Consider the following 17,915-nt stretch of genomic DNA (forward strand, 5'->3'; position numbering starts at 1 on the left):
ATGTTGTGAGATACCTTTCCCAACAACCCAGTACGGATGGTGATTTATAGTGTATGGGGGGGGGGGGAATCACTGGTTCGGGGTTTAAGATATGTGTAGCTGGGTTCTACGGTTGTAGGCCTGGGAGAGGAAGGGAACACTGGGCTGAAGCAGATAGAGGGCCAGCACTGTGACCACATGTCCCAGGAAAGAGCTAAAGCCAAAAGGTTCCTGGTAAAGTGGGACATATGGTAACACTAGTCACCTTTGTCTCACTTGAGTGAGAGCTGTAGGCAGCCTATCCCCGCTGCTCACCCCGGGTCCAGACTCCCAGTTCTACTCACTAGCTCCAGCAATGGCTTTGGCCAGGGCCAAGTAGCGTGCCCGGCTAGCCAGCTCGCTCCTGAGCCGGGGGCAGAAGAGGGCGGCTCCCTTTCCTTTGTTATATACAAGAGCCGGCCCCCAGCGCTGCTCCCCGCTGAGCGGAGGGGTGGAGTGAAGCAGCAGAGGCTTTAGCTGCGCCTTATGCAAGGAGCTGGGAGCGCAGCAGGAACCACAGCACCGAGAGTCCCCACCCAGCAAGTGCCTGTCTGACAGGAGGTCGCGCTAGTCAGTGAGTCCCGGGGGTGCAGGGAAGAAGCTTGTTCCACTCGGTGGGTCTTGGGGCGGGGGGCCGCACTTACCTTGCTCTGCCTGGGGAACGCAGGGGACCCTCCCTAGTCCCGCTCCGCTCCCTGGGTGTCATTGTGCTCGCTGGGTGCCGTAGGCGCGGCGTGGCGCGCTCCCCTCCCTTTGCTGGGAGGACGGGGGCTCTTGCCACCTCTCCTCGCCCGGGCTCCGGAGTGCAGCGCGGCGAACTTGCCTCGCTCTGCCTGGAGACTGACCGGGGGTCTTGGCTCACTCCGCTCAGTGGGACCCCGGGGGCAGCGGGAGCTCTTGGCTCGCGCTGGTCAGTGGGGCCTGCTGTGGGGCTGCCCATCTTCCACCTGTTGCCTTTTCTGAGCTTCTTTGAGGTGCTCGAGCGCGTCTCTTCCCGCCCCGGGTTCCCCCAGCTTGCTCTTTTGGGGACAGCTGCCAGAGTTCCCGGGTTTTCCTTTCGGGCTCTGGCCCGTCTCTCCAGACTCAGGGACCCCGTTAAAGCACCCCAGTACTGCTGGGTGAGGCGCTTGCAACAATTGCTATTGCTTGTTGTCCGCAGCTTGTTTGCTCTTGTTGTTCCCATGTTACCCTTTTGGGTAACCGGCGCCGCAGCTGGGATTGTCTTCCTGCATCTTATCCAGAAACTCCTCTTCCCCTACTTCTGGCACGACCTGAAATACCTGCTTAAAGTGATAAAGTATGGGCTGACCTTGGAGATCTACAGACTGCGAGGGAAGATTTTCACGGTGCTGGACAGGTTTGTGAAACAAGCTGAAAGGCAGCCCAACAAGCCATTCATCCTGTATGAAGGGGATGTTCACACCTACCAGGATGTGGATAGGAGGAGTAACAGGGTAGCTCAGGTCTTCCTGCAACAGGGAGCTCTGAAAAAGGGGGATACGGTGGCCCTGCTGATGAGTAATGAACCCGACTTCATCCATGTGTGGTTTGGAGTGGCCAAGCTGGGCTGTGTGGTGGCTTTCCTCAACTTCAACATCCGATCCAGGTCTCTTCTGCATTGTATCAGCAGCTGTGAGTCCAAGATACTCATTGTGGGAGAAGGTACAATATATACTTGTTTTGTATGCTTATGCTTTTAACTTCATACGCTGCATTTCTCCCCACCTCCTTTCTTTGGAGACCTGGTTTAGACAGATGATATATTAAAGTAGCACCAAGAGGCCCCCAAATCATGAGCCGGTCCCTCTTGTGTGGTAGGCTTATGAAGATATTGTTCCTAACCCAAGCAGCTTACAGTCTAAAAAGTTTTGTGTTATTTGTGTGGCATAGAAGAGATGAGACCCCCGCAACAGACTCCTAGCATTTAGGAGAGGGATATAATAATCAGGGGTAGCTCACTTTGTGTTAGTTTCCAAATTATTTTGTTGAGTGTTCAGAGATAGAACTCCTTTTTTTGACCTGCATGTATTGTACAATGTAATTAGTAAAAACAGCAATGTAATTAGTGTTTATGAGAGAGGGCCCCAAACCAAAACTACATATCCAAAATCAGAGCTTGATTGCTAAAGAGCTTCAGCATCCAAATCCAGGTGCTAATTTTGCAAATGGCTCTTTATCTTTATAAAAAAACTAAGCAAAATTTCAGACTGGAACACTCCTGATCTTTGGGGTTGGAGCGTGTGTTTCAAAATTTACACTCTAAATATGCAGCTTTGTCCCATCTCTAAAATTATTACATCTGCCTGCACTCTGTGTCGTGTTTCTGGTTTTCTACGTATTGCCGTACGTAGAATACCAGGTGGAGAGAGGGATTTTGCACCCTTTTCACCTGATTGGTGGAATTTCCTTCTGCATACTGTCTACGGTGGTGATTTTCTATTTTTAAAAGTAATCTTAAAACTTCCCCCTGATGATTTTTAGTTTCATTGGATGTTTTGTACTACAGTTTGTATTACTGTTAGTACAAGTGTCTGAAAAATATGAGTGGAGAAGAGCTACTGAAATTAGAACCAGCACTGCAATGCAAATTCAGCAGGATCACAAAACACATAATGACTACAGCGGGTGGGAGATGGTTTTCCTATCCCATTCAAAAAATTTCCTGTTCCTCATCGTGATGAAACTAAATCTTTTCAAAGTTTTAAGAGTGAGACCCCAGAATAGCCAAAAGCTTAGTGATTAAGATGCTCACCTGTGATGAGGGAGACCCTGCAAATGAGGTCAAGTAGGGGCTTGATCTTCCACATCCCAAGTGAGGGCCGTAACCACTTATTGACTATTCTAAGGTGAGGGCTTTTTCAATATCTCCTGTTGGGGCTGTTCCACTTTGTATAAATAACTAAGCGAGCCAGATGGGGAGAGAGAGACTGACTGCATAGCCTGGTGAAATACTCTCACCTGGGAGGTGGGAGGAAATGGGTCAGTTTCAATCAGTTAGCAGTTTCTGGCAAAAAAGGGTTTGGTTGAAAAATTCCCAACCATCTCTAATAGTGACCTATTGAGTTAACATTTTTCTCTTTCACTACCTATCTTATTCAAAATGTATATAATATCTTAATGTAATAGTTTAAAACAGTTAATCCTGATGGATTGAGGCTCTTTAGTGTTAGAGTGGAAGGAGGAGATTCATGTCTGTGAAACTTCTGCTCACTTACAACCAGATCCTGCCACCCTTACTACTCAGTTAGTCCCTATAGTTTCAATATGGGTAACATACTACTTAAGATGAGTAAGGGCAGTGAAATCTAATCCTTAAAAGAGACGAATCATGCAGTCCTACCTAGGCTAAATGAGAATTTTTGATGAATTGTAACTGCAAATTGTATGCCTTACTGCTGGAAGTTGTATAGAAGCAGTAAGTGTTAACAGCATAGGGGTAGTAGCAGAGTCACCCCAGCTAGCACAGGAAAGTGCACATTGAACTTTCTGGCACCTGTAATGGCAGCTGAGCCCTTCCAAGGGTTTAACTCTTGACAGCACATGCAGTATTTCCAGCTCTGGCATTGCTTGGGCCTTTCCACTGAGAGAGAGTTGCTTTGTCAGCGGCCTCTGACAACACAGGCTGCTTAGGAGGATGTGCAGAATTATATCCCCTAGCTGTTTTGATTATGGCCCCTCTTTGGCCAGCGTTTTCCACTTTTTCCCCCTAGCTTCACTGACTGCCTAGGAGCCTCCTGGCAGAGAGGAAATTGCAGTTGCTTTCTGCCACTGCTGTGTACCCCTTGTGGAAGTTCTGTTGCTATGTATGGCTCCTGAACCCTGGTTTACACTGGCAGAAGTCAAGATAAACTAGGAATGAATTTAGATCATATTCTGTGAATGCCCTGGAGAAGGGGAGTGAATGAGATATTTTCAGGTGCTTGTGAATTCAGAACAGCTACTGTGACATACCTTAATCAGGTTTTAAAAGGGAAATTGTTTTCTTGATAAAATAGATATTTGATAATAATTGACATTTAACTTGATTATTTAAACTAAATTATAAAAATAAGTATTATGAGACATCCAAGCAACACAGAGTTAAAGACATGCAGGGTGGATGCTTATGGACTGTTCCAAGATGGGATTTGGCTCCCCATTTTGCTTGCTTGCTTCTCCCTTTCCTGGAAACTCACTGGGTCCCCTATCTGAGTCAGTGCCTCCTTCAGATACATTCCAGCATTTGATCAGTAATATACACTAAGTATTTGTAGTTCCTAAACACATTCTAGAATCTTTTGCATGGTCTTCAGTGGCATTTCAAGGGAGCAATGGCAGGCAACATAGATTCTTAGCTACATCTGAAGACACCTGCAAGCTTTTGCCATAGGTTCTAGAACAATTTTTATAGTGGGGGTGCTGAAAGCCATTGAACCAAACTGTAAACTCTGTATATAATGGAAATCACTTCAAACCAGGGGGTGCTGTCGTACCTCCAGCACTCCTAGTTCCAGCACCTCTGGCTTTTGCTGAACACAATTTAGCAGGAACAGAGCGAGCCTTTTTGACAGGGAACTAAGTATAGGGAGGGAATGAATCTAAAAATGGGGAGTTTGGGACTGGCCTTTTATTAAAAGGATCATTGGTGGCTAGCTGGATTGTCACAGCTTATTTAGCATATGCATCAGAGTGCCCTTCAAATATTTTGTCAGCAGTATTTCATAAAATTTTTTGAATGAACCAAGTAAGATTTTGCTCAGTACAAGTTGTTCTCATAATGTGGTTGTTCTCATAATCTGATTTCTATCAGTTATTACTGTGGGTTCATATCTGCCTGCCAATAAATACTTGCATTATTTCTTTGTTCGGAAAAATAGAGAGAACCTTTTGTATGACTAGCCATGCAGGATGGTAGTTTAGAGCCAAAAGGTATTTTGTCTATTATTCTAAGGTCACAATTAACAATTATTTATGTATTCAGGTTGTTCACATCATGTGAAAAACCTGCTCAATTGTTCATAGGGAAGCAGGAGAGGGAAAAATAGAGAAAAGAGCGTGAATTTTCCCAGGAAAGCTAAGTAGTTAATGTTTGTCTATTCAGAATGTATTATGTAAATAACATATTGGACTGCTATTTATTATAGTTAAAGATTAGAGCTAAGAATAACTCACTGGAAAACAAATCCTAAAGTTTAATAGTACGTCACAAAGAGAAATATAAACAAAATAGAGAGATCTTAAGTTCACAACCTATGGCTTGCTTTACTATCTGCCTATATAAATGTACCAGGCACCACCAGAAATGCTGTATTGCGTTTCTTCCAAGAGAGCTGTTTATTCCGGAAACATTGGTAATACAAGTGTAAAATGAGCAGCAGGCTCTTTAAAAACATCTGGTGGAGAAATTCAGTGTGCGTTAAACAATACATCAACATTGGACATGGTCTTGGACCTTTTTACATTTGTATAACTGCTCTTTGGAAATATGTTAGTACAATGGAGAGTTTATCTTCAGCTCACGTTGTTCATACATTATCCAGAATTAATCTAAGGCTTCTGGCTCTTTTAATATTAAGAAAATATTTAGCTATTTCCGATTGCCTTTTTTTCCTTCAGGAAATTGCTTATGGTTTTTTGCTGTGGTCTCCTAATCTGGAATCTCTTTCAAGATAACAAATGATTACAAACTGTTCAGATACTGTTTCACGTTTTTAATATCAGAGTGCAACTGAAAAGTAGAACCAACTCACAGTATTAACATTCAATAGTAGGTGAACAAACAAACAAACCTGTACACGGAAACAGAAACCTTAGATTAATTGAGTAATTTTAAAAGTGGAAGCAGTGAATCAAGGATATTTTCAGTCTGAGGCATGATCTTAATTAATTGGAATAACATAAGGAAGATGTGTTTTAGTCTAGGAAGTGGGAACAGCTGCCTTTCTGTCATTCTTGAATCCTAAATGATAGTTTAGATTGGACTGTAACTGTGATATTTTTCCCCTTAGAAAGGATTGCCTGATTAGACAATAGGATAATCTTATGATCACAGCCCCCTTCTTTCTTGACTTGTCTGCAGTTTAAATTTAATTGATATTTCTCAAATACATTAAGAACTCAGTGTACATTTATTTCTAAGACTACTGCACTGAAAAATAAAAGATCAGAATTATTCCTGAAATTATGAGCGACCATAAAATCAGTGACTAATTTCTTAGTGTTCTTTATGCTCAATAGTCATAAACACAGGAAAAATAGTTTTCTGTAAATAAGCCAATGCTTTTTTGGCACCAATTACATAAAATTGCAAACATTTCTAGATGTGAAACACAAGAGACAATAAATCATGATAGCTGCTCATTTTTCACTTGTAGTCTGTGTATGTTTGGAGAATGGTGACATCTGTTGCTGTTTTCTGCCATGCCATTTGCAAAGGGATAATTTTGGGTTAAGCAGACCACTAGAAACACTGCAGTTGTGTCACTAGTGTAGACACTTACTTCAGCGATGGAAGGGGTTCTTCTGTTGCTGTAGTAAATCCACCTTTCCAAGAGGCAGTAGCAGTATGGAAGATTCTTCCATAGACCTCGCTATGTCTACACCAGAGCTTAGGTCTACCTAAGTACATTGCACAGGGTGTGACATTTTTAAGTCTTGAGCAATATAGTTAAGCCGGCCTAGCTTTGCAGTGTAGACCAGCCCAAGTATCCATAACTAAACTGCAGTGCATGAAAGCAGATGATCTTGCCAGATTAAATCTGGAGAGAAACCTTAACTGCACTTTTCATCTGAAACGTGACTGTAAACTACCCAAGATTGGATATGGCCAAGAGATGGTAGTCATTTCTAGTGAGTTTTTTATGGAGTGCTGGCTGAACTTTAAAGCAACTGTATGCACCATTGCTTGTCCTTTTCTACATGAAATCCACCCACCCCCAGGGCATCAGCACCTGATTATATTCCTTTACTTTCACAGAGGTGAATCTGTCTCCTTGTATTTTGCTAACACAACTCTAAAACATTGAAAAACTTGCTTTAAGTTTAGCTTTCTGTAAATACATTTTAAAATAGGTAACACAATGTTGTTATTTTAAAGATATGCTTGGGACATTAGAGGAAATTCTTCCCAACCTCCAAAAAGATATTGGTGTTTGGGTAATGACAAGAGACTGCACTCTGCCACGTGTTAATACCCTTCTAGACAAACTGGAAGCTGCATCTGAAGACCGTGTACCAGTTAATCTCTGCTCTGCAAACAACCTCAAGTCCTCCGTACTCTACATTTTTACCTCAGGAACAACAGGTACACCTCTCTTGTGTTTCCATCATTTCCTGAAACTGTATATGAAACCATCAGTTAATTTGTCTGTATCAGACACTCTAAAAGTCTCCCCTCAGTCTATAGGAGAGGGTATAAGGAGCTCAAGAAAGGCACTGGTCATTTTCAAGGCTGTTGGCATAGAGGATCCCTCTGACTCCACATCCCACAAAGGTAGCAACTTTTTCCCTGCCCAGCTGAATTTCTTAAATTCTGGGGTAGGGCATTATGCCCTTTTATTAAATGTCTACTATTATTGGTGCCTGCTAATCAACACTGCAAACATAATACTAATATTTTGTGATTCTATAACACAGCCATAGAACTAATGTGTACATCTAGAACTTTACAACATCCTTTCAAAACAAGTTACTATGCACTTATGAAGTGGGTCTTCATTAAGTTGCTTTGAATGCAGGTCACCAAAGAGACAGAAAATAGGATTAAGTTACTAGCCTTTTAGTTTAGAAACAGATGGCTGGGTTCATTACCATTGCTCCAGTGGCTAAGAAGTTAAGACTTTTAAAAAAATTCTGATCACTGATATAAAAAGCAGCATGTTGTTAGGATAAACAGATTGGTGTTTCTTATTCAACTGAAAACTAACTTGTGGTTTCAGTCATGAGATGTTTTAAAAAATAACTTGCATGTTACAACTTGTTTCCCCTGCCAAGCATAATTATTTTATTGATTTTATTTGCCTCCATGGAACCATACATTAGTTTATTTTAGAACAAAATTCTATTTATTTTTAAAGTATTAAAAAACCAGAACCATTGCAAACATTATTCAGAGATCAATTATGTTTGAAACAGTGATGAAAAAATATAGCAGAACTTGCTACTGTGAATAGAAATTTTGTTCTGAATACTCTTAGCCTAAATCATGTTCTAGACTTCATTAGGTAGTCTATAACATAGTTTCTACAATGTCATTTAAGGCCTCCATATTTAGCTGAAGTGGAAAGATGCAATGCACAGAATTAATCTAATATAGTTTAGCTACTTACAGAGGTAAGAAAATTTAAGTGATTGTATGTAGACCATGCATACTGAAACTTTATCTCTTTTAAGTATAGTGTGATTGCAAAAAGAGCAGTTATTTAGCATGGAAAAAAGTTTAGAGGGAATTGAATCATTATGTTTAAAATCATGTCTCATGCAGTCTGATTCATCTAGGGCAGGGGTAGGCAACCTATGGCATGGGTGCCGAAGGCATCATGCAAGCTGACCTTCAGAGGCACTCACACTGCCTGGGTCCTGACCATTGGTCCGAGGGGCTCTGCATTTTAATTTAATTTTAAATGAAGCTTCTTAAACATTTAAAAGCCTTATTTACTTTACATACAACAATAGTTTAGTTATATATTATAGACTTATAGAAAGAGACCTTCTAAAAATATTAAAATGTATTACTGGCACGCAAAACCTTAAATTAGAGTGAATAAATGAAGATTCGGCACACCACTTCTGAAAGGTTACCAATCCCTGATCTAGGGCAAACAAATCCATCTGTTCTTTTCATGCTTTCCGATAATACAAGAACACATGATTGCTGATATAATTAATAGTCTAGATTTACTGGCCAAGTTAAAAGGAAATAAAATGTTGTGCAGCTTTTAGTCATCTTATGGAATATAGAGCCAGGGGAAATCAAAAGCAAAAACCGTGGATGGATTTTTCAAACTGCTAGATTATTTTGATCAATAAAATAATTTTGTGATTATGCATGCTAAAATAAGAGTGAAGGCTGATTCCTAAAGGAAGGAATCTTTCCCTTACATAAAGAAATGCACAACTAGCTATTGGTAGGTACGATATGGTGGGACCTGAGTGCACAGGTTTGTCTTCCTCTGGAATGTCAAGTAGAGGCCACAGTCAGAGCCAGACAGGAGGAAATACTCAATAAACCATTGATCTGATCAGTATGGAAAGTCTTTTGTCCTGCAGTGTATAATTTATTTGTCATCCTTGGAAATGATATGCACTTATGAGTGGCTCTCACTCCAAATACAGCTTTATAAACTTGTTTAGCTTTCTTAATATAAACTCCTAATTGGCTTTTGTCATGGGATCTCACCCCCACTTTGAGCTTGTGGGTTCAAAGATGGGGACCCGCAGGTATTCTCCCCCCACCCTAACCCTTAGGGTAGGATTCCTTCTCGCTGCCACCAGTCAGGTTAACGTGTCTGACGCACGGCCTGTCCCCCAAGCTTCCCCTGGGGAACCCAGATTCAAATCCCTTGAATCTCTACACACAGGGAAGCAGCCCACTTCCCCCCTCCCTCTCCTGCTCTCTCTCTGCTTGGAGACAACTCTTGTCTCCACAGAGTGGCGCCTAGCTTCCTTCCCCTGAATCCACAGGTAAGGAACTTAACCAAGTCCTGAACTTAAAGAGTTTATTAAAAGAATAAAAGAAAGAAGAGAAAAAATACACAATCTCTATGAATCCAAGATAGACATTCATAGGGTCTAATCTTATTAATCCCTGGAGAAATTTCTCCCTTTTCCTCAGTACAAACAATACAGGCAAAATTACGAATAATCAATGCAAACACACAGAATTGCAGACACAGGATTCTTATATGCAATTACCCAGTTCTTCTAATACTCACTAGCTTGAATAGAAGAAATTAGTTCAGCAAGATGAGCAGACTTGGTTAAGCGTCTGGTCTGGTGTAGGTCCAGACGGCTAAGAACTCAGAACAAAAAACACAGAGACCCAAGTTCCCGCTCTCTGGGATTTTCAAATTCTCTTCCCTGATTGGTCCTTTGGTCAGGTGTTCCACCAGGTCTGTGTTAACCCTTTACAGGTAGACCTTAACCCTTAACTAACTACTTATGACAGCTTTTAATTTTGTATATTTAAGATTATCAATTTTGCAGTCCTTGCTTATCTTTCTGAGTTTAAACAGTGACTGCTGATGGTGCTCCAATGTGAGAACTGCATTCATCCAGGAGCACAAGAAAGAGAAACAAGTTCTTCTAGAACTCTTTTTCAGAAGACAAATATCTTACTGCATCCCACATCATCTTCTAAGGAGCCAGCATTTGGGATTGGAGGTGGGAAGCAGAGGCAGGGAAGCCCTTGAATCTTACTGGAGAGAGATGCCATGAAATCAGTGTCATGTGATGTAGTAAAGAATCACAGAAAGAGCTGATTTCTTCTAACACTGAACAAGGATTAGAAATAAGGAAAATATTGTTTTTAAAGCTTCTGCTTCATTGTAGTGCTTGTGCCTAGAACCTTCCCCAATCTCCCTCCTACCAAGATCCCTGGTACAGTTTTAAAGAAATCGTACACATCCACACATGGGTTGCTGTGTGAAAAAACGAAATGAAATGGAGCAGAGACATGACAGCTGTGATTTCATAAATTTCCACCACAACTTCAACCAACCATCCATCCATGAAACTCTCTCTAGAGTACTACCACACCAGCATCAAATTCCTGGACACCGTGATCAGCTTCAGCAGTGAAACCCTATAGACAACTATACGTAGGAAACCCATGGATCACCACTCTTATCTTCACAAGTCTAGTAACCACCCCCAAACACACCAAGAAATCTGTTATCTACCAGGCACTGATATCCTAGAATGTGCTCTGAGGACAGAATCCTCAGATTTTTCACACCGCTGAGCAACGTAGTTATACCGATATAGGTCTGTAGATAGACCAGAGTTCTGGTCTACCTTTCCAAGACCTGAAGCAGAGCTCTGCATAAACTCAAAAACTTGTCTCTCTCACCAACAGAAGTTGGTCCAATAAAAGATATTACCTCACCACCTACCTTGTCTATTTTGACTATACATCAGGCCTGGAGCTCCTTCATATTTCTTCACATCCTGGACCATCTGTTGTTGAATCAGATGATCCAGTATGCAGTGAGTTTATGCACCTATGACCTGCTTGCATATCTCTTACTTCTATAGGACCAATAGCTATAGTGCCACATTAAACTTGCAAACAAGTTCTTAGATGTCTGTTTAGGTAAGTGGCTAGCTGAAAAATTGACTCTAGAATATAGAAAGGTATTAGTGTTATTGAAGTTCTTAACAGACTGGATACTCATGTACTCAACAAAAGTGATATTTGACCTCTCTGTAATGTATGTTTTTTTTATTTTATTTTAGGGCTACCAAAAGCTGCAGTTATCAGTCATCTGCAGATTCTAAAAGGAGCTGCTGGATTATGGGCATTTGGTGCTACTGCATATGACACTGTTTATATAACTCTCCCTCTTTACCACAGTGCAGCTTCTCTCCTTGGCATTGGTGGATGTATTGAATTGGGTATGCTCACTTTATTTTATAGCATTGTTGATTGAAGAGGAGATTAATTTAGAACTGCATTAAAACACAGTGCAGAATCATTGTTATCAGTGGGGTTAATTAAACTTGTCTATATATATATATATATATATATAATCTGCCTTTCTAAGCCAAAAAAGAAATGAATGTGGAAATAATTTTAACCAGTTTTGTGATTTTAGGTGATTAGTGTTTTTAGAAACTGCAGAAAGGTCCTTATTATCCACTTTTCTTTTAGAAATTTGGGTAAAATTCTGTTCATCCACTTTTTTTTTTTTGACATTAGGGTAGCAGGCCCTTAAATGAAATTGGGGTCAGTGCCCTTGTTAAAGTCCAGGTTTACCTGCGTTTAGTGTAATGAGGAGGGTGGGGCTGCCCCTGGGAGTTATAAATTAGAGTTCAGAGGTTTGAGAAGGGAATTCAGAACTCAGAACGCTGAGAGGAAGCTTAGAAGGAGAGTTCAGAGCCCAGAATTTAAAAGAGGAGAGTGTCTAGAGTCCTGAGAGTAAAGCGCTCAGAGAGGAAGAACAGAGCTGGGCTGAGAGCTTCAGGGAGGAGATGCCCCTGAAGGATGAAACAGTGTGAGTTCCCGGTTTAAGCAGTGAACCCAGAAGATCAAGCTGGTGAAAGTTTTAAGGCAGGAAGGCAGTTGGAGTCACCTACATACTTCTCCAGGCTAGAGAGCCATAACCAGAGAGGGCTGAAGGCTGTGAGGAATAGAAGGAGATGCTGAGCTGGACAGCTGAAGCCAGAGGGCCAGAGAGGGCTGAAGGCTGGGGAATGAGGGAGAGGCAACCCTGCTGATATCTCTAGGTAAGAGCTGGAACCCTATCTGGGAAGAAAATAGGGTAGATAAACATCCAGGCTGAGGTGAGGTGTGGTGAGAGATGCCAGAGCTGTACCTGGGAGCTGGGTTGAAGCATGATGAAGGATGTCGGAGCTACACTTAGTGTTGGACTGTTGGATCTAATCTACTGTTTGGACTGTACTGAGGGATTCTGGTTTATGGTAGTGGGACTTTTGGTCATAAATTACCCCCTTCCCTCCCCCGGCTATTTATATATTGAAAAGGCTGTATTGAGTTTGAGGAATCAATGGGCCACTTGCAGGGCTTCCTGAGGAGGCTGCACATTTACAGGGTAACAACCCCCAAAACAGGCTTCTCTTTTTAGAGTCTTAAACTTGCTATAGGCTTAGAGTTAAGCAGACGCATAACTTCATAGAATGGTACTATTTTCATGTGTAAAGTTAGGCACGTGTTTAACTGTCTGCAGGCTGTGTAAACACACCAGCATGAGTACTGCTGGAGCTCTGTGACTGGTATAGATTAAAAGATTTTTTTTCCAGATTTAAAATATTTGAAAATGTACAGCGTTGAAAATTGTTGTACTTTATGCACTTAAATCGCATTGTCTCTTAGCATTGACTATAGAATATACATTTTATTGTGACTCTGTTTGACCTAGACACAGGAAACCCCTGGATCACCACACTTGTCTTCAGACATCTAGTAACCATCCCCAAACACACTAAGAAATCTGTTATCTACTAGGACTCAGATATCCTAGAATGTGCTCTGAGGACAGAGTCCAGGTACAAACCTTAACACACTTAAAATCACCTTCACCACACAAGGAAACTCCACCAGAAAAGTAGGTCACATCATGGAATGGCCACCCAAATACCCTGACAGAAACTGCTTTTAAATGCAGGGTGAGGGAAACAAACCTCCCACTGTACAACCCTAATTGTCACCTAATACACCACATTTAAACCCATACAGGGTATCATTAAATTAATGTGGATGGTCAGGGCAAAGATTTGCCGTATGGTGAAGTGTCAAGTGTAGCTTAGAAGTAGACAGGAGATTATATTCCGTGGACTATGGATCTAATTCAGTATGGGGAATCCTTTGTTCTTTCTGTGTATAATTATTCTACATGTATCTCGGTGACAGGATATCTTGTCCTGTTGTCTACTTATCTTCATGTTTGAAATGTTCTACCCAAAATTTCTGAAATTTGTCTTGCCTTGTGCAAAATACTGCAAAGGTAGTGCATCTATTTTAGAAAACCTACATCTAATTTCATGAAATTAGAATAATATTTAGCATTTGTGTGATACTATATAGTAGATATTCTAATGCCTTCCTCAACCTTATTCCTCAGTTTTCCCATTTGTTAGTTAAAGTGCACAGAGGGGATCAATGCTGAATCAGGATTAAAACTGATGAAGTTGGGTCACTGGTAATACTTGTGCTTTTGTCTTTATATGTTTGGGGAGAGAGTGATAACAACATCTTATGAGTGGGAGCAATTTAGGACTTCAGTGTGTAGCTAAAAGGCAAAACGTAGTTTTTCCATAAATCAGTCTATGTACACAAAATTATATTCCTCTGCCTCAGAGAAAAAAGAAACATCTTTGGTTTTGTGCTTTTGTGCTCCTTAATTTTGTATTGCACTTAAATGCCATGTGTTAGGTACTATTTTAAAAAAAAAACCAACCCCCCCCCCCCCCCCCCGAATACTGACACATTCCACTGTAATGGACAAGGTTGATGAATTTAGATCCATCAGTAAAACAAACACATGAGATTGACTCATTTGTATTTGAATCAAAGTTCTTGCCTTTACATGAATCTATGGTACCTGTAGCAGCATTCTCGTCAAGTTCACACAACTAGTGTTTCCTGTTTTTATTTTCTTATAAGGTGCAACTTGTGTCTTAAGAAAGAAATTCTCATCTAGTCAGTTCTGGAGTGACTGCAAAAAGTACAATGTGACTGTTATCCAGTATATTGGAGAACTTTGTCGTTATCTTTGCAATCAACCTGTGGTAAGTGGAATTAAAATAATGGTTAACCTAGCATTTGGTTATTCACTAAACTTTACTTGCATGCTAACTGTTCTAGCTGTATTTACATTAAAAGGGAAATGTGAACAGTAATTTTAAAAGGAAAAAAAATGTCCTCTCCACCCCTCTTTCTGTGCAAGGTTGCTGATGCATCCTTGGCTGTCAATAGCTTAGTGCTGGGAATACTGAACTGGCACCAAGGAGTTATTACCGTGTTTAAAGATGTAAGGGAAAAATGTTCAATGAGACAGAAAACTGAATCAGTTTTATTTTATTTGGAAAAGAAAATGTTCATACTAACCCTTTAGCAAAGGGTAAGTCTAGAATACCTACATTAGCATTAATGCATTTTCAAAATCTTGGTTCTTGTGATCAACTTAAATAGATACTAACAAGTTTTGTAGACCTACTTTTGGCCATATTAGCTTTATTTTGGCTCGTGGAATATGCATGCACATAGGCCATCCCTCTGCTCTGTTTTTGAAGGGCTTATAGCGGTCAATACAGTTCAAAGGCTCAAGAGAAAATTGTTTTAAGTTCCTATTAAATTAGTTTCCCCTTCAGACTTTTCAGCCTTAACAGTGCAGACCAATGTGTCTACCCCTTCTAGAGGTACACATGGAGGGAAGAGGGAGCCTCTCCTACCTCCTGTCCTTATGCCGCAGTTGGGCAAAATGGAAGTTCTTGATCTCTGTTACTGCAAGGTCCCTACAGGGAGGTGTTATCATCTGCACTAACCTCCACCAAGGGGAAGAACCATGAATTGTCTAGCAGAGTGAACACACCACTCTCAGGTCTGCAAGGCATCATATCTGAGCTCCAAGTGAGGCAGAGTAGTGACTATCCACAATCCAGCCCCATATCTTTAGCACGTTGGTCACTAACCAAAACTTCCAGCTGTGTAGAAACTGAAAAACTTTGCATAGTTAAGTCCTCAGCTGTGTCTCGGCTACAAGGAATATATAAATATTATGTCCAAAAATGTTTACTTGACATAATATAGGAAACAATTTATCATCCACTAGAGATATTAGGTTTGCACTCTATTGTGTACATAACTCCTATTAGCTCTCATGAATTACATGTGTAGGTTAAAAGCTGATATAGCATTTTAGCTGGAAGCTGCATTCAGTGGTTGTATTAAAACCAGGGCATTACATTATGCATGTCTAAAAAGAACTTTCTGATTTGCTTAAACAGAGAGCAAAAGAAGGAAGACCCAAATATTTAAAATAAAAATGTGTATTCAAGTCAGGGATTTTGACTGAGACATACACAAAAGTGCATGTGTACTCCTGAAAATATGGGCCTGAGTCTTTAATTCAGTGTGTAAAAGCAATTTGAGCAATAATTGAAAAATTTTGCTACACAGGGAGTTGGGCCAGCTCTGGTGTAAGTGGTCTCAAGCATTTAGTGGGATTGCACTGGTTGTAAAGCAGCCCAGAATCTGACCCTTTACATTAAAGAACGGAGCCTATGTTTTAGGTTTTTATAAAATTGTATCTAGCATGTGACATAGTAGGGAGTTCTGTAAATACACATCTATATAATAGATATATATAGATATCTAATATATAGATATTATTTGACGTCTGGATAATAAAGTTGGGGATGGATTCTTTCTTCTTTGTACCTGTAAAATGCTATCAAAGATTAACAGCAGTATTTTATATCCTCTTTCCACAGGTGTAAATGAATATATAAGGTGTCTGGCAATGGGGGAGGTGAAAGGGCTAGAGGGTACCCCACAGGGAGGAATTCCCAAGTGCTTCTTCCTGGGTCCAAAGGTTTTTTTTTTTTTTTTTTTGCACTTGAATGGTGGCAGCGTTTACCAAGCCAAGGTCAGAGAAAAACTGTTAGCTTGGGAGTTTAATGCAAGCCTGGAGTAGCAAATATTAATTTTTAAAATCCTTGCGGGCCCCCACCTTCTGTACTCAAACTGACAGAATGGGGATTCAGCCTTGACAGCTTTTTGTGCCCTTGAAAATCTCCTCCTTGTCATGCAAGAATTATTTTAAATTGTTCTTGGGACTCCAAAAATATATATACAATTAGTAAATTTCCCTGTCATTTTGTGGATTTTGTTTAGCAACTTAGATTTTAAGAAAATATAGTGAGATATTTATTAATAGTCACTCCTCCAAATTGACATGAAAACTCCTTTCTAATCCAATCATCTGTCAGTGCTCTGAAACTAATCAGCACTGACTTCAACAGTGATTTCTGTTAACAGGAGAAGAATGTGAGCCAAGATTATTTTTCAGCACTATTAACAATTTTCTTTTAGAACCCAATCCAGTGCCCACTGAAGTTACTGGAAAGACTCTCTCATTAACTTCAATAGGCATTGGATCAGACACTTAATGTTCACTTAGCTTTGCTACAATCAGTAGCAAAGGCTATAGTAACTCAAAATAGAAACCTTTGGGGTCTGATGTAACCTCTGAATAGTACAGGAGTGTTGGCCTATAAACTGACGCTGTTGTTTCACTTTGGAAAGTCAAAATCTGAAGAAATGTCTACACTGTGTTTGAAAACCCATGGTAGCAAGTCTGAGAGCCTGGGTCTACAGACTCAGGCTTGTGCTGTGGTGCTAAAAGCAGCTGTGTAGACATTCAGTCTTGGGCTCTGAAGCCCAGGGAGGGGGCTGGTCTTCAGAGCCCAAGCTCCAGCCTGAGCCACAATCTTTACACTAATGTTTTTAGCACCTGTAGACCCATCTCTGACACTTGCAGCCCAGGTTTTAAAATGCAATGTGCACATATTATGAGAGCCAGATTTTGGTTCATGCTCTGACTGCACTTCAGTGGTGCAAAGCAGCCCTAAGGCTAGTGGAGCTAACCTCCTGAAGATTCCCCCTTGCACATGTGAATCTTTGGTGTAGCTTATATTGGAATTGGAAAAGGTTCAGAAAAGGGCAACAAAAATGATTAGGGGTATGGCGGCTGCCATATGAGGAGAGATTAATAAGATTGGGACTTTTCAGCTTGGAAAAGAGACAACTATGTGGGGATATGATACAGGTCTATAAAATCATGACTGGTGTGGAGAAAGTAAATAAGTGTTGTTTACTCCTTCTCATGACACAAGAACTAGGGGTCACCCAATGAAATTAATTGGCGGTAGGTTTAAAACAAAAGGAAGTAGTTTTTTCACACAATGCACAGTCAGCCTGTGGAACTCCTTGCCAGAGGATGTTGTGAAGGCCAAGACTATAAAAAGGTTCAAAACAGAATTAGATAAGTTCATGGAGGATAGGTCCATCCGTGGCTATTAGCCAGGATTGACAGGGATGGTGTCCCTAGCCTCTGTTGGATCACTTGATGATTATCTGTTCTGTTCATTCCCTTTGGGGCACCTGACATTGGCCGCTGTTGGAAGACAGGATACTGGGCTAGATGGACCTTTGGTCTGACCCAATATGGCCATTCTTA

General features: G+C 40.8%; 1 protein-coding gene across 3 annotated transcripts in view; it reads left to right on the top strand.

Annotated features, from left to right (window-relative positions):
- The first annotated feature begins 436 nt into the window (after positions 1 to 436).
- SLC27A6 (solute carrier family 27 member 6) overlaps positions 437 to 17,915 on the top strand; it is a 54,047-nt gene continuing 36,568 nt past the window's right edge. For 2 of the 3 annotated variants that reach the window (XM_039545647.1, XM_039545649.1), the window contains exons 1-5: positions 437 to 592; positions 1,178 to 1,680; positions 7,094 to 7,300; positions 11,452 to 11,610; positions 14,339 to 14,463. In XM_039545647.1, coding sequence (XP_039401581.1) covers positions 1,200 to 1,680; positions 7,094 to 7,300; positions 11,452 to 11,610; positions 14,339 to 14,463 — 972 coding nt within the window. In that variant the 5' untranslated portion in view covers positions 437 to 592; positions 1,178 to 1,199. Of the gene's footprint in view, positions 633 to 1,177; positions 1,681 to 7,093; positions 7,301 to 11,451; positions 11,611 to 14,338; positions 14,464 to 17,915 lie in introns of all 3 variants that reach the window. The other variant, XM_039545648.1, reaches the window with a different exon arrangement.

The sequence above is a fragment of the Mauremys reevesii genome, linkage group 6 (genome assembly GCF_016161935.1).
Source record: "Mauremys reevesii isolate NIE-2019 linkage group 6, ASM1616193v1, whole genome shotgun sequence".
In the NCBI taxonomy this organism is placed as follows: domain Eukaryota; kingdom Metazoa; phylum Chordata; order Testudines; family Geoemydidae; genus Mauremys; species Mauremys reevesii.